The sequence below is a fragment of the Pleurodeles waltl genome, chromosome 5 (genome assembly GCF_031143425.1).
Source record: "Pleurodeles waltl isolate 20211129_DDA chromosome 5, aPleWal1.hap1.20221129, whole genome shotgun sequence".
Taxonomy (NCBI): Eukaryota; Metazoa; Chordata; class Amphibia; order Caudata; family Salamandridae; genus Pleurodeles; species Pleurodeles waltl.
The window spans coordinates 1041892204-1041909972 of record NC_090444.1 but is presented as its reverse complement, the minus strand read 5'-3'; the positions used below and the strand labels follow the sequence as shown (position 1 = coordinate 1041909972).

At 46.7% G+C, this 17769-nt stretch overlaps 1 protein-coding gene across 1 annotated transcript in view; it reads right to left on the bottom strand.

The window, feature by feature from the left end:
• Nucleotides 1-17769, bottom strand: part of LOC138297352 (alpha-tectorin-like) — a 149187-nt gene that overhangs the window by 34784 nt on the left and 96634 nt on the right. Inside the window, exon 6 of the mRNA XM_069236751.1 lies at nt 4660-4754. Within this exon, the coding sequence (XP_069092852.1) occupies nt 4660-4754 (95 nt within the window). The remainder of the gene's footprint in view (nt 1-4659; nt 4755-17769) is intronic.

Below are 17769 nucleotides of genomic sequence, written 5' to 3'. Positions count from 1 at the left end.
CTGCAGACTGTAAGAGATTTGTTAATGTCTCCAGTTGAAACTGGTGTGTTAAATAGAAGCAGAATGGTCCAGAATGAACCAGACAGTCACAACGTTGTTATACTACAGGTTGCACAGTCTCATATAATGCACCTGTTCCTGCGTGGCAAATATGTCTCCTAGCGAGGGATGGGCATGGTTCGGGGCCAACAGAAGCAAGATAAGTGACATGCAACTTTCTGTGTGCTTTTTTGTTTTTTTTTTACAAATATTTATGACTAGGCTCAGAAGGAGGGAAGTGCTGTTCAGTGGAGCCTGTAATGTGCAGTAGGGGTGGGGTGGGCACACAGGCACACTGTCATACACAAGAGCACTCACACACACACTCACATCAATTACAAGCACACACACATACACCCATCATTCACAAGCAAATACACCCACACACACCCATTCACAGCATGAACGCTCAAATACACATACATTCATACATATACACAAGCGTACAACATTCAGTAAGGACTTACCAACTGTGACGGTGACTCTGAGTGGCAGAAGGGAGAAGCAGAAGCCTCAGTGCTTCCTGAAGGCTTCAGGGAAGGAAGGGACCACCGGAACATCCTGTTGCCTCTTCTCATTGTCTTACTTTATAATGGGTCAGCCAATAAGAGGAGGACCTTGCTTACCCCACCCCACTCTATGACGAAGTGTCACTGATTTACACTCAACCCTAGACACTTCAAGGCTTAAAACTGAAGTGGCCAGCTCCGAGCCTATGGTGACACGGCCGTCATCATGAGCAGGAGGCACTCAAGGGGCTTTCCGGGCTCAGGAGGTCATTCCCTCGGGGCTGTGAAATCATGTGAAAAGCTTGGCTCTGGCTGCCAGGGGCCTGTGCATTTAGCGCATGTACAATGCCTGGCTGCTTGACCCGACCATGAAGAGTGACTGTCATTCTAATCTTTGCTCAGCCTGCTAGACACTCTTCATGCTTTGCAAAAGTGTGGGGGGCAGAGTCCCTCTACCCTTACTCTTAAGAGGGGCCACTACTGGTACTGTTATCAATGGGGAGCAAGAAAAGACATGGTTTAGACAAAAGAGGGTAGAGAGATGCTGTAAAACAGTGTTAGGCACAATTGACATGGTATGCAGACACACAACTACCTCCCTGCTGGATCTGCAGATTTTGATGGCATCATTCATGCAGGAAATCATTCATGCAATGAAAATCAAACACATTTGCGTGCACATTCTGTTCAAATAAGTACAACAATATGGATACCATACAAGAGGTAAAACCACATGTATAACATGCACTCAACATGGCCACCACAAGCACATCACACACAGCATATCTACCACAATATATACAAGGACATCACACAAAAAGTATGACACACAGGCAACAAGGAATACACCCACAACCCCATAAGGACCTTGAAGTGCCAATCAAAGGGATACACAACTTACTGCAGGGTCAGTAGATGAAAATGCCAAGCCCATCATACCACACAAACTGACATGCTAGAGCACACTCATCAATTAAGTCACCATGGTAAACACACACCACGTCATTAAAGCACCTGTCTCAGTCAAACACCTTATGTCAATCTCCCTGACATGCTTGCAAGTACAGGGAGCATCAAACTGCAGACCAATGTGTGGGAACTGATCTGTCTATTTCAGCACTTACAGCTATGTAAGACAACACTTCTAGCTAAGCCCCCATCCATGCAAGCAGCACCCAGATTTTGAACTCAACAGAGCAGAATATGTGGCAGTGACTGTTTCCACACAAGGGAAGGAAAGCTGAGCTGTGCACCTTTGCTTATACACAGACTGCAATGTAAATCTGGTTGTTGGCGTGCAATCAGTAACAGCCCTTTTAGTCCATTCTCGTGGCACCCCATGGAGACGGCAGCGGCAGAGGATAGAAAGATCTTAGTGCATCCAACTCCATCATTAGACTCTCTCTCCAAACTCTGAGGTAGTGCTTAATCAGGGTTCTGCCTCCATATGATGTAAAATTCTGGTCACTTGGCATACAAAAGCCAGGAAAGCACTGGTTAATGTAGAAACCCATTAAGCTTTGTAAATCATTCTTACAGGTCACCAATCACACTGTGTGCCCATGAGTGAGACTCAGGCACTACCACCGCAGAAACCATTCACAATCACTGCAGCTACTGTCACTCACAGACTGACACTATTTCCTCAGCAAGAGTACTCCAGAAGTTCAGGAAGTTTTGTCAAGGGCAAGAAGTATCACTGGGTGCTAATTCTGACCCGAATTACTGGAAATAACTCTAGTGCCAGCTAAAATCTTTAACAAGTTATAAAGAAATATCACCATAATCAATATATAAATAAATCAGATACATTCTGCTTGCCGTCATCATTGATGGACACCTCATCATCACATATTTTTCATGTTCTTCTCATGTAGCATAAACTTCACTCCTCAAATTCACTCTCATCCTGTTAGTATCATTCATATATTCTAGATTCATTTAAATAGCTGGTGCTTAGGAAAAGGCATAATAGATTTAGGCTTTAACATGAGTGGTCAAGTAAATTCTCTTGTTATTTCTCCCTGATGACATGAAGTTTAGCCTTCTCAAAATAATACTTTTCATTGCATAAAATATCTTTTCACTGCTCTCTTGGGGAGAGAATGAGACTTTGACTCCAGTGCAACAACAGAGAGCAGTACAGCTTCTAACTGTGCTGCATCAAAGTAGCAATGTCCTAACAGACCTTCTGCAGCAACATACAGTCACACAAAGTGATTCAAACTGAAGAATGTGGTGCTTGGGATTTACTTTTCATTTGCCTAAAAGTAACACAAACCAGTGCTTTTCTCTGCTTTGAATAACTCTGCTTCAGAGGATGCCCATGGATGCTACAAGGATGCCCCCATGTAAACATTCAAGTTTTTTTAAGGAAAGCCATATCTAGTAACATTTGTATACAGGGCTTTTCACCAAAAAACATGATGTGTCCTCTAGGTAAGCGCAAAGAAAGAGAAATGTTTTCTTTTCTCTAAACACTTCTACCTTTGCATTTGTGCTGCGCTGTACAGCACACATACAAAATGGGAACAGTTTAAACGTAAATCTAAGCACAATATTTTGTCCTGGAAGGATGCCTTGCAGCACAAAACCTATGGTAGATATCACACCAGTGCCTAATTTGAGCATGTGGTTTCCAGGGCTTGGCACCAGCACTTCATTGTGAACACCAGCACTTACGACAGTCTGCCACCAGATGAGCACAAAAACAGCTGTTTGTTTACTCAATATACATTATAAATGACTAATACCTGCCGCCCAAGCCATTCGTGTGGCTTTAGGTGGCCTGGAATAGTTTGAATTGTCCTGCTTGTAGGGGTGTGGTGGTTAGTTGTTGTGTTAGCACTCTCAGTGGCGGCGCTGGCAGGGGCAATGGATGGGGCAGGCTGCAGTAGCCTCCTGCAAGGGCCCTGGCACTTATGTTTTTAACAACATAGATTCTGTATCACACGCATAGCTTTGCACTAGGATGTAAAAGTGTACATGTGGCACTAGGCAGCCTGAAGAAGCACCAGCACTATACCTTAGTAGATATGGTGCTGTCCTGCTCTTTGACGCAATGCAGCGCAGTGCTGCAACTCTGCGAGGTGGATAGGTTAAATTGATTATTTGGATTTGTCCCAATCAAAGATTTGAATGCGGCCGATTACAAGATATCAATAACAAAGGGGGCGCATTTATCAGGGTTTTACGATCTACACTCCTCTAGAGACAAGGAGGCTGTTAATGCCTCCAGTACAGATTCTTTCGTGCTTGAGAAGGCCTCCCCAGGATCGGGAACATGTACTATTTAGAACTAGAAAGGGTCATAAGAGGAGTGGAATCGATATTGCCAGTGAACAGTATGGTCCTGATCACACATTCTGTGTCCATAAGATGTGAGAAAGAGGTTAGCTCTTTTTATTTTATTATTATATCCGTGTGTAAAGGTGGAATTAAACCGGGTATGTCAAGTAGGAAAGTGCATGTCAGACCTTACAAACGTGCTAGATTTACAATAGAATGTTTTAAAGGCTAATGTGTTGCTATTGAATTGCAAGGCAACAGAAAATCAGGTAAACAAAATGAAAAAAAATCATGATGGAGCTCAAACTTGAGTATTACAGGGCAATTTGGAAACAAAAATAACATTTCAAGAATTATCTACTACATATCTTTTCCTACAAGTTCAAAATTCAAAAGAAACTTTTACCAAATATGCAGTTGAAGTTGAGCCTTTTGTATTCTCTCCTCAAAATCTGTAGTTTACCATAATGGTTTGTTTCAAGAATATACCATGCTTTGCTTGTTTAAAGTTTCTAGTGGAAGAAGGACATCCATTTTACCTGTCTTTAACATCTTCGTATTCTTAAAGCATGAGATATGTAAACATGTGCAGGGGCACCGAGAAGGGAGCCATTAAAGCCATTAAAGAATGGCATATTTATGTTATATGAAGCATCCTTGATACTTGCGAGGTTGCAACAGCCACGCTTAGTTCACATAAGAGTTGTCAGTTTTCCTAGCCAGCATTTCACTAATTTACAAGTAGAACATTTCCATGCCACATTGCTCAATTTTCAGACTCAGATACCCTCTTGAGGTGTAAAGATGTATTATTGATACTAACCTGTCTTGAATAAAAGTATACTGGATAGCATGCGACGGGTCATTTGTGGGTGTAGCCCAGCACTTTTCAAGTCGTATTATTAAATGGCCTGGGATCTATTCAGAAGAAAAACATTTTTTAGTACTTGATAGACTGCATCAGGACAAAAGTAATTTTTTGTTATTTTTGATTTCTTAATACAGTGCACAGGCAGTGTGTGAAGTGCCCTGCTTTGAGGCAGTTTACATCCTTAGAGATGCTCGTATACAGCGACTCATGTGGTACTCCTCAGCTTCTCCAAAATGATGTGTGTGTGTGGAATGTATGTCAAGGGTTTACTCCAACCCGGGTGCACGACCACAACACATACGGCAATGGCAAAAGGCAATAGGAAAAGCTGGGTTACGTGTTGAAAAGATGGATTCAGCGCTAGAGCAGGAATGGGCACATTTTACTTCTACCAAAACTGGAAAGTGTCACCTTCTCTGGAATAATATTCAACTATACAACATGCCAAATGCATCTCATAGGATTAAACAGGATCAACAACTCTGCGAAATGTGGAAAAACACATTTACTGTCAATTGTCTTCAAAATGACCACCCATCACAGGCACCTGAATTTACCGTACTTGGAAAAGTAAGCTGAGTGCCAGAATTTGAAAATTGCTCTGAACCACATTTAACCCCTTAGCTGCTGGGCCTTTCCCCCCCCAGTGCTGAGCCCTTTTTTGGCTATTTGGGGTAGTTCGCGCTTAGGGCCTCATAACTTTTTGTCCACATAAGCTAACCACGCCAAATTTGCGTCCTTTTTTTCCAACATCCTAGGGATTCTAATGGTACCCAGAGTTGGTGGTTTCCCCTGGAGGAGACCAAGGAAATAGCCAAAATACAGTGAAAATTTAGTTTTTTCCAAAAAAATTGGAAAAAAGGGCTGCCGAAGAAGGCTTGTGGTTTTTTCCCTGAAAATGCCATCAACAAAGGGTTTCTGGTGCTGAAATCACTATCTTCCCACCTTTCAGGAACGGGCAGACTTGAATCAGAAAACCAAATTTTTCAACACAAATTTGGCATTTTACTGGGACATACCCCATTTCTACTATATTTGGTGCTTTCAGCCTCCTTCCAGTTAGTGACAGGAATGGGTGTGAAACCAATGCTGGATCCCGGAATGCTAAACATTTCTGAAAACTAGACAAAATTCTGAATTCAGCAAGGGGTCATTTGTGTAGATCCTACAAGGTTTTCCTACAGAAAATAACAGCTGAAATAAAAAAATATTGAAATTGAGCTGAAAACAACAGCCATTTTTCTTTATGTTTTACTCTGTAACTTTTTCCTGCGATGTCAGATTTCTGAAAGCAATATACCATTTTGTCTGCTGGACTCTTCTGGTTGCGGGGATATAAAGGGCTTGTAGGTTCATCAAGAACCCTAGGTACCCAGAGCCAATAAATGAGCTGCACCCTGCAGTTGGTTTTCATTCTGTACTGGGTATACAGCAATTCATTTGCTGAAATATGAAGAGTGAAAAAGAGGTATCAAGAAAACCTTTGCATTTCCAAAATGGGATCAAGATAAGGTTTTGAGGAGCAGTGGTTATTTGCACATCGCTGAATTCCGAGGTGCCCATACTAGCATGTGAATTGCAGGGCATTTCTCAAATAGACGTCTTTTTTACACACTCTCTTATATTTGGAAGGAAAAAATGTAGAGAAAGATAAGGGGCAATAACACTTGTTTTGCTATTCTGTGTTCCCCCAAGTCTCCCGATAAAAATGATACCTCACTTGTGTGGGTAGGCCTAGTGCCCGCGACAGGAAATGCCCCAAAACACAACATGGACACATCGTATTTTTTTTATAGAAAACACAGCTGTTTTTTCCAAAGTGCCTACCTGTAGATTTTGGCCTCTAGCTCAGCCGGCACATAGGGAAACCTACCAAACCTGTGCATTTCTGAAAACTAGAGACCTAGGGGAATCCAAGGAGGGGTGACTTGCGGGGCTCGGACCAGGTTCTGTTACCCAGAATCCTTTGCAAACCTCAAAAAGTGGCTAAAAAAACAAGTTTTCCTCACATTTCGGTGACAGAAAGTTCTGGAATCTGAGAGGAGCCACAAATTTCCTTCCACCTGGCGTTCCCCCAAGTCTCCCGATAAAAATTATACCTCACTTGTGTGGGTAGGCCTAGCGCCCGCGACAGGAAACGCCCCAAAGCGCAACGTGGACACATCAAAATTTTTGGAAGAAAACAGAGGTGTTTTTTGAGAAGTGCCTACCTGTAGATTTTGGCCTCTAGCTCAGCCGGCACCTAGGGAAACCTACCAAACCTGTGCATTTCTGAAAACTTGAGACCTAGGGCAATCCAAGGAGGGGTGACTCGCGGGGCTCGGACCAGGTTCTGTTACCCAGAATCCTTTGCAAACCTCAAAAAGTGGCTAAAAAAACAAGTTTTCCTCACATTTCGGTGACAGAAAGTTCTGGAATCTGAGAGGAGCCACAAATTTCCTTCCACCCGGCGTTCCCCCAAGTCTCCCGATAAAAATGATACCTCACTTGTGTGGGTAGGCCTAGCGCCCGCGACAGGAAACGCCCCAAAGCGCAACGTGGACACATCAAAATTTTTGGAAGAAAACAGAGGTGTTTTTTGAGAAGTGCCTACCTGTAGATTTTGGCCTCTAGCTCAGCCGGCACCTAGGGAAACCTACCAAACCTGTGCATTTCTGAAAACTAGAGACCTAGGGCAATCCATGGAGGGGTGACTCGCGGGGCTCGGACCAGGTTCTGTTACCCAGAATCCTTTGCAAACCTCAAAAAGTGGCTAAAAAAACAAGTTTTCCTCACATTTCGGTGACAGAAAGTTCTGGAATCTGAGAGGAGCCACAAATTTCCTTCCACCCGGCGTTCCCCCAAGTCTCCCGATAAAAATGATACCTCACTTGTGTGGGTAGGCCTAGCGCCCGCGACAGGAAACGCCCCAAAGCGCAACGTGGACACAATTAAAATTTTTGGAAGAAAACAGAGGTGTTTTTTGAGAAGTGCCTACCTGTAGATTTTGGCCTCTAGCTCAGCCGGCACCTAGGGAAACCTACCAAACCTGTGCATTTCTGAAAACTAGAGACCTAGGGCAATCCAAGGAGGGGTGACTCGCGGGGCTCGGACCAGGTTCTGTTACCCAGAATCCTTTGCAAACCTCAAAAAGTGGCTAAAAAAACAAGTTTTCCTCACATTTCGGTGACAGAAAGTTCTGGAATCTGAGAGGAGCCACAAATTTCCTTCCACCCGGCGTTCCCCCAAGTCTCCCGATAAAAATGATACCTCACTTGTGTGGGTAGGCCTAGCGCCCGCGACAGGAAACGCCCCAAAGCGCAACGTGGACACATCAAAATTTTTGGAAGAAAACAGAGGTGTTTTTTGAGAAGTGCCTACCTGTAGATTTTGGCCTCTAGCTCAGCCGGCACCTAGGGAAACCTACCAAACCTGTGCATTTCTGAAAACTAGAGACCTAGGGCAATCCAAGGAGGGGTGACTCGCGGGGCTCGGACCAGGTTCTGTTACCCAGAATCCTTTGCAAACCTCAAAAAGTGGCTAAAAAAACAAGTTTTCCTCACATTTCGGTGACAGAAAGTTCTGGAATCTGAGAGGAGCCACAAATTTCCTTCCACCCGGCGTTCCCCCAAGTCTCCCGATAAAAATGATACCTCACTTGTGTGGGTAGGCCTAGCGCCCGCGACAGGAAACGCCCCAAAGCGCAACGTGGACACAATTAAAATTTTTGGAAGAAAACAGAGGTGTTTTTTGAGAAGTGCCTACCTGTAGATTTTGGCCTCTAGCTCAGCCGGCACCTAGGGAAACCTACCAAACCTGTGCATTTCTGAAAACTAGAGACCTAGGGCAATCCAAGGAGGGGTGACTTGCGGGGCTCGGACCAGGTTCTGTTACCCAGAATCCTTTGCAAACCTCAAAAAGTGGCTAAAAAAACAAGTTTTCCTCACATTTCGGTGACAGAAAGTTCTGGAATCTGAGAGGAGCCACAAATTTCCTTCCACCCGGCGTTCCCCCAAGTCTCCCGATAAAAATGATACCTCACTTGTGTGGGTAGGCCTAGCGCCCGCGACAGGAAACGCCCCAAAGCGCAACGTGGACACATCAAAATTTTTGGAAGAAAACAGAGGTGTTTTTTGAGAAGTGCCTACCTGTAGATTTTGGCCTCTAGCTCAGCCGGCACCTAGGGAAACCTACCAAACCTGTGCATTTCTGAAAACTAGAGACCTAGGGCAATCCAAGGAGGGGTGACTCGCGGGGCTCGGACCAGGTTCTGTTACCCAGAATCCTTTGCAAACCTCAAAAAGTGGCTAAAAAAACAAGTTTTCCTCACATTTCGGTGACAGAAAGTTCTGGAATCTGAGAGGAGCCACAAATTTCCTTCCACCCGGCGTTCCCCCAAGTCTCCCGATAAAAATGATACCTCACTTGTGTGGGTAGGCCTAGCGCCCGCGACAGGAAACGCCCCAAAGCGCAACGTGGACACAATTAAAATTTTTGGAAGGAAACAGAGGTGTTTTTTGAGAAGTGCCTACCTGTAGATTTTGGCCTCTAGCTCAGCCGGCACCTAGGGAAACCTACCAAACCTGTGCATTTCTGAAAACTAGAGACCTAGGGCAATCCAAGGAGGGGTGACTCGCGGGGCTCGGACCAGGTTCTGTTACCCAGAATCCTTTGCAAACCTCAAAAAATGGCTAAAAAAACAAGTTTTCCTCACATTTCGGTGACAGAAAGTTCTGGAATCTGAGAGGAGCCACAAATTTCCTTCCACCCGGCGTTCCCCCAAGTCTCCCGATAAAAATGATACCTCACTTGTGTGGGTAGGCCTAGCGCCCGCGACAGGAAACGCCCCAAAGCGCAACGTGGACACATCAAAATTTTTGGAAGAAAACAGAGGTGTTTTTTGAGAAGTGCCTACCTGTAGATTTTGGCCTCTAGCTCAGCCGGCACCTAGGGAAACCTACCAAACCTGTGCATTTCTGAAAACTAGAGACCTAGGGCAATCCAAGGAGGGGTGACTCGCGGGGCTCGGACCAGGTTCTCTTACCCAGAATCCTTTGCAAACCTCAAAAAGTGGCTAAAAAAACAAGTTTTCCTCACATTTCGGTGACAGAAAGTTCTGGAATCTGAGAGGAGCCACAAATTTCCTTCCACCCGGCGTTCCCCCAAGTCTCCCGATAAAAATGATACCTCACTTGTGTGGGTAGGCCTAGCGCCCGCGACAGGAAACGCCCCAAAGCGCAACGTGGACACAATTAAAATTTTTGGAAGAAAACAGAGGTGTTTTTTGAGAAGTGCCTACCTGTAGATTTTGGCCTCTAGCTCAGCCGGCACCTAGGGAAACCTAACAAACCTGTGCATTTCTGAAAACTAGAGACCTAGGGCAATCCAAGGAGGGGTGACTTGCGGGGCTCGGACCAGGTTCTGTTACCCAGAATCCTTTGCAAACCTCAAAAAGTGGCTAAAAAAACAAGTTTTCCTCACATTTCGGTGACAGAAAGTTCTGGAATCTGAGAGGAGCCACAAATTTCCTTCCACCCGGCGTTCCCCCAAGTCTCCCGATAAAAATGATACCTCACTTGTGTGGGTAGGCCTAGCGCCCGCGACAGGAAACGCCCCAAAGCGCAACGTGGACACATCAACATTTTTGGAAGAAAACAGAGGTGTTTTTTGAGAAGTGCCTACCTGTAGATTTTGGCCTCTAGCTCAGCCGGCACCTAGGGAAACCTACCAAACCTGTGCATTTGTGAAAACTAGAGACCTAGGGCAATCCAAGGAGGGGTGACTCGCGGGGCTCGGACCAGGTTCTGTTACCCAGAATCCTTTGCAAACCTCAAAAAGTGGCTAAAAAAACAAGTTTTCCTCACATTTCGGTGACAGAAAGTTCTGGAATCTGAGAGGAGCCACAAATTTCCTTCCACCCGGCGTTCCCCCAAGTCTCCCGATAAAAATGATACCTCACTTGTGTGGGTAGGCCTAGCGCCCGCGACAGGAAACGCCCCAAAGCGCAACGTGGACACATCAAAATTTTTGGAAGAAAACAGAGGTGTTTTTTGAGAAGTGCCTACCTGTAGATTTTGGCCTCTAGCTCAGCCGGCACCTAGGGAAACCTACCAAACCTGTGCATTTCTGAAAACTAGAGACCTAGGGCAATCCAAGGAGGGGTGCCTCGCGGGGCTCGGACCAGGTTCTGTTACCCAGAATCCTTTGCAAACCTCAAAAAGTGGCTAAAAAAACAAGTTTTCCTCACATTTCGGTGACAGAAAGTTCTGGAATCTGAGAGGAGCCACAAATTTCCTTCCACCCGGCGTTCCCCCAAGTCTCCCGATAAAAATGATACCTCACTTGTGTGGGTAGGCCTAGCGCCCGCGACAGGAAACGCCCCAAAGCGCAACGTGGACACAATTAAAATTTTTGGAAGAAAACAGAGGTGTTTTTTGAGAAGTGCCTACCTGTAGATTTTGGCCTCTAGCTCAGCCGGCACCTAGGGAAACCTAACAAACCTGTGCATTTCTGAAAACTAGAGACCTAGGGCAATCCAAGGAGGGGTGACTTGCGGGGCTCGGACCAGGTTCTGTTACCCAGAATCCTTTGCAAACCTCAAAAAGTGGCTAAAAAAACAAGTTTTCCTCACATTTCGGTGACAGAAAGTTCTGGAATCTGAGAGGAGCCACAAATTTCCTTCCACCCGGCGTTCCCCCAAGTCTCCCATTAAAAATGATACCTCACTTGTGTGGGTAGGCCTAGTGCCCGCGACAGGAAATGCCCCAAAACACAACATGGACACATCCTATTTTTTTTTATAGAAAACACAGCTGTTTTTTCCAAAGTGCCTACCTGTAGATTTTGGCCTCTAGCTCAGCCGGCACATAAGGAAACCTACCAAACCTGTGCATTTCTGAAAACTAGAGACCTAGGGGAATCCAAGGAGGGGTGACTTGCGGGGCTCGGACCAGGTTCTGTTACCCAGAACCCTTTGCAAACCTCAAAAAGTGGCTAAAAAAACAAGTTTTCCTAACATTTCGGTGACAGAAAGTTCTGGAATCTGAGAGGATCCTCAAATTTCCTTCCACCCAGCGTTCCCCCAAGTCTCCCGATAAAAATGATACCTCACTTGTGTGGGTAGGCCTAGCGCCCGCGACAGGTAACGCCCCAAAGCGCAACATGGACACATCCAAATTTTTTGAAGAAAACAGAGGTGTTTTTTGAGAAGCGCCTACCTGTAGATTTTGGCCTCTAGCTCAGCCGGCACATAGGGAAACCTACCAAACCTGTGCATTTCTGAAAACTAGAGACCTAGGGGAATCCAAGGAGGGGTGACTTGCGGGGCTCGGACCAGGTTCTGTTACCCAGAATCCTTTGCAAACCTCAAAAAGTGGCCAAAAAAACAAGTTTTCCTCACATTTCGGTGACAGAAAGTTCTGGAATCTGAGAGGAGCCACAAATTTCCTTCCACCCGGCGTTCCCCTAAGTCTCCCGATAAAAATGATACCTCACTTGTGTGGGTAGGCCTAGCGCCCGCGACAGGAAATGCCCCAAAACAGAACGTGGACACATCAAATTTTTTCATAGAAAACAGTGCCTACCTGTGGATTTTGGCCTCTAGCTCAGCCGGCACCTGGGGAAACCTAGCAAACCAGCACATTTTTGAAAACTAGAAACCCAGGGGAATCCAAGATGAGGTGACTTGTTGGGCTCGGACCAGGTTCTGTTACCCAGAATCCTTTGCAAACCTCAAAATGTGGCTAAAATACCACGTTTTCCACACATTTCGGTGACAGAAAGTTCTGGAATCTGAGGGGAGCCACAAATTTCCTTCCACCCAGTGTTCCCCCAAGTCTCCCGATAAATATGATACCTCACTTGTGTGGTTAGGCCTGGTGCCTGCGACAGGAATAGATCACACAACGGTCAATGTTGGTCCTTACGTGAGGCAGCTGTTGACCCTGGGGTGATCCATTCCTGACACAGGCACTAGGTGTAGGCACTCAAGTGGGGTAGTGTTTTTATCAGGCCAGGTGAGGAGTCACTGGGTGGTAGGAATGTTGTGGATCCCAGCATATTCCTGTAGTTTGTGTGACAGAAATGCGAGAAAAATAGAGTTTTTTTTCAACATTTCAGCTTTGCAGGGTATTCTGGGTAAGAAAACTTTGGGGAATCCACACAAGTCACACCTCTGTGGACTCCCCCGAATGTCTAGTTTCCAGAAATGTTTGGGTTTAGTGTGTTTCTCTATATGGCCGCCGAATCCAGGACCAAAAACACAGGTGCCTGCCTTACAAAACCAGTTTGTTTTGCCATAGACAATTTTGATGTCTCCACAATATGATTTGGGTGGTGGAATTTGGGGCTGAACTAAATTGGTGAGCTCCCAAGAGAGCACTCTCTCTCTGCTTGCCGCCGCATTCACCTGCTCTCTGGGTTGGCCTAACCCACTATTACCCAGTTGCACGAACAGCTTGCGAAGGGACAGCAGGACTGTCCTCATCACCTCCCTCATAATGTACTGGAAGAGGAGTTTTCGAATGGGACTCCTCTGACTGAAAAATCACTCCCAGAGTCTGCGCCATTGTCCTATCCCTCAGATGCTGTCTCAGTATCTGATGTCTCAGTCTCTGATCCTATGTCAGAGCGGTCCTCTATAACCCGAGTGCAGGCAGCAGTCATCCATCAAGATGCCATCTCTGCTATTGGCTAAACTGTTGCTCTAAAACACTAGCCTACGTAGACAGTCACAAAATCGATGGTGTGTGTGAGATACGTGCAACAGTAGAGGCCACCTTACCTGCGCTTCTTCCCTCAATCAGCACGTACTTTCAAGACACTCAAAAAACACCTTGTCACATACCATTCGTCACAGTCTTTAGCACCTCCTGCGCCCAGTCCAACAATCATTATTGGTGCTCCCACTCCCTCCTCCTCGGATTCCCTCATTACCACCCAGCAAAAGTGCCCTTCATCTCTCCATAGACTTTACTAATGTACTCAGCTATTTACATAAAATACAGATGTGCTCTTTGCAGTAGGCATATAAACCTTCTGCGCTTCTTTATGGCACTAAAACTGCCACTAGACAAGTCGGACCCTTTTCCCCCCAGGGAAACCACACACATATTGACAAAAGTGATGTATATATGACAGCCAACCACCTGAAACTCAACTCAAGCAAAACTGAAATAATCCTCTTTGGCCCTCACCAAAAAAACCTGGGACCCCCCATGGTGGCCCACCACGCTAGGCCCTGCACCGACCCCCGCCAACTACGCACGCAACCTCAGCATCATCCTAGACTCCTCCCTCTCTATGACCCAACAAATCAACGCTCTTACCTCCTCATGCTTCAACAAACTCCGTATACTGAAAAACATTCAAATGGATCCCCACAGAGACCAGAAAAACTGTCACTCACGCACTCATCAGCAGCAGGCTTGATTACAGAAACGCCCTCTACGCCGGCACCACTCTAAAACTCAAGTGCAAACTACACGCATCCAGAACTCAGCAGCACGACTCATCCTCGACCTCCACCGACACAAACACATCTCTCCACACCTCAAATCCCTCCACTGGCTCCCCATTGACAAAAGGATCACCTTCAAGATCCTCATCCTCACACACAAATCACTCCACAACACAGGCCCTGCCTACCTCAACGAGAGTCACCTTCCACACCCCCACACGAAACGTCAGTTCAGCTGACCTCTCTCTCGCCTCTGACCCCCGCATCAAACACACCACCACCGGGGGCAGATCCTTCTCCTACATTGCACCCAAAACATGGAACGCACTCACAACCCACATTCGCAAGACCCAAAACCTACTTCTTTTCAGGAAGGGCCTCAAAACCTGGCTTTTTGAACAGTGAACCTCCTAGCCCCTTTCCCTCCCCCCCGTCCCCCCCCAGCGCCTTGAGACCCTCACAGGTGAGTAGCGCGCTTTATAAATCTCTTTGATACAGATCTACCTATATATATATATATAAATATATATCTACATAGATATATCTATAGATATATCCATGTACCTAGATATATCTATCTACATAGATATATATATATAGATATATACATATATTTTTTTTTAGTTGTTGTATGGTTTCCTTGGGGGCCAAAATGGCCCCCAGGGAAACCCTACAACATCTAAAAAAAAAATTGCCCCCACAGGGGGTCACCCTGCCCACGTGCGACCCCCTGTCATTTCATTTTTTATTTATTTATTTTTTTTTTGAAAAAAAAGAAAAAATCCCCTGGGGGGGGGGGGCGCGATGGCCCCCGCATCCCCCAACCCCCCACCCCCCCAGGGGGCACCTACCTTTTTTTTTTTTTTAAGAAAATTATGCGGGGGGGGCGGCCCGTTTTCCGGGGGGCCGCCCCCCAAAAGTGAAATCCCTGGTGTCTAGTGGGGTTTCCTGGCCCCCGATCGCAGCTGTGCTGCGATCGGGGGCCAGGAAACCGTTTCAGAAGGCCTCATAAGAAAGGGGAGACTCTCCCCTTTCTTACGAGGCCTTCTGAAACTGTTTCTGGCCCCCGATCGCAGCACAGCTGCGATCGGGGGCCAGAAACAGTTTCAGAAGGCCTCGTAAGAAAGGGGAGAGTCTCCCCTTTCTTACGAGGCCTTTTCAAAATGTTTCCTGACCCCCCCGATCGCAGCTGTGCTGCGATCGGGGGAGCCAGGAAACCTGAAAGTGTTTCCTGGCCCCCGATCGCAGCACAGCTGCGACCGGGGGCCAGGAAACACTTTCAGGAAGGCCTCGTAAGAAAGGGGAGTGTCTCCCCTTTCTTACGAGGCCTTCCCGAACGTGTAAAAGGCCGTTTTCCCCATGAAAGCAGGAAGCGGCCGCAAGGCTGCTTCCTGCTTTCATGGGGAAAACACCTTTGCAACGTCAGCGCGCCTCGCGGCGCGCTGATGTCACAAAGGGGCGGGTGGGGGGTGGGGGGGCGGGGGGAGACACGGTAGCTTCCGTGTCTCCCGGGGGGGAAAAAAAATTTTTCAAAAAATCCTCGGGTGCGACGCACCCGAGGATTTATTAATGCCCTTCCTGGTGTCGGCCACTGGTCGTGACCCGCACCAGGGAGGGTGTGTGGGCGTCGGCCAGTGGCACTTGTTGATGCCCCCAGTACACGGTTAGTTGTGCTGCACTTATCTGTTGTCCTGGATTTCAAGCTCCCAATTCTTGTGAGCCTTGATTAGTGCCAGTGTGAAAAAGTTAGTTAGCCTCTTGATGCAACGTCAAAATATTTAGACAGAACAACCCACACTAGTAGCAAAAAAAAAGCTACAGAAATTACTGCTCATGGATATCGAGAGTGCGCCTTTGGGTCAAGGCCCATGACCGTGTGAGCTTGAAGGCCATCAACTTGTCCTACTGGTAAATATTATTCCCAACGTTTAACAATTAATGAAGTCCCCAAACATAAGCTTGATCACATGCTGGGAAGCAGCTTCTAAATTAACTATATGCTATGAAACAGCTTTGAAATTTGTTCTCAATACAGACGAAATTGAAACATATAAAGAAACCGCTACAGAAGCACATTTTCTGGGCAGCACCTTACCTACAAAGATACGATACGGCTGCTCTGGTGCACAATTAGGCTATGTAGCACCATGAACACACTTTTGCGCCGTGCTGCAAAGGTGTGTGTTAGAAATGGGGTTTCCGGTTGGATAGGGTATGCACCTAAGCCAGACAGAACCCATCCACTTTAGCTAGAGCAAGGGAGTTACACACCCAAGATAACCCCTGCTCACCCCCTTGGTAGCTTGGCACGAGCAGTCAAGCCTATCCAAGAGACAATGCACATCACACATAACAAACGTTACTTATTATTCTGCAACACAAGCAGTAGTCAGAAAAAACCTTACTACAATAATGCACGTCACAAGATCCTCATAAATGCCCATACTAGGAACATTAGGAAATACAAGGCAAGTCATGAAAACAGGTTAGCATAAGAACCCCAGAATGCCCTCCCAGAGGGGGCGGGGCAGAGCAACAAGAAAGGGGCTGAGCGGTGAGGGGAACCTCCGATGAGGCCTCCTCCCCTCCCATCCTCACAACTGACTGGGGGCCTCGGTGGAGTGTGGGGGCCTCTGATGAGTCCTCCCCCCTCTCCTGTCCTCAGTCAGCTTCTGGCTCGCCTGCACCCGAGCTGCTGTGCAAGTCAAATGCAGCCCGCCCAGGCTGCAGCAGTGATTGGGCCAAAGTCGGGCCGGCTAGTGCCCTGGGGGCATTCCTCAGAGCGTGCTTTGCCCCACGGGCACCATTTGGAGTGGGCTCACTCCAGTCTTCACTCTGCAGTGCCCCGGGGGCACAGGATATGGTGATTTTCCAACAGCAGGCAGAAAAGGAAGTGCGTTCAAAGCGCTTTAAAGAATAAAACAACCAGCACTCTCAAGACGCAATATTTGTAAAAGGAAGGCACTCTCCGGGGGCTGCATCCATAGGAAGGAAATCGCTTTTCCAGGCACTATGTCATAAAAATGAACTGCTCCTCATGCAGTTTGACAATGAAATTCAAAAGCTTGCAGAGGGCAGGGGCCACAGCACCCAGCCCCTGGGGACACCAAGGTGCAGCACAGGGCAGCAGGGCCCAGCGACAGGCCAGCGCAAAGGGGATACAGACAGTGGCAGTTCCTTCCTAGTTACGCAGCAGGCCACAGGTCAGCACAGCAGCAGCAGTCCAAGGCGGTTCCTGGTGAGTCCCTCCAGCAGCATTCTGTGTCCATATCTTTAGGTCTCTTCAGTGTCTCTCATTCATGGGGAAAAACCCCCTGTACTTATACTCAGTTTTGTAAAGATTTAAAAAAGAGGGGGAGAGGAGGTTCAGATGCACCTCTGTGACACTTCCACCCTCCTTGTGTACAGGCTGTCTGGAAAGTATGCACAAAGCCCAACTGTCACTCTTCCCAGACGTGGATTGGAGTCAAGCTGCAAAACACCAGAATCATAAGCACAGAGAAATGCTCCCTTTCTAGAAATGGCATTTCTGTAATGATAATAAAAAATCCACTTACACCAGTAAGCAGCATTTCAACCATACTAAACATGCCTATGCTTTCCTCATAAATCAGACAATACCCCCT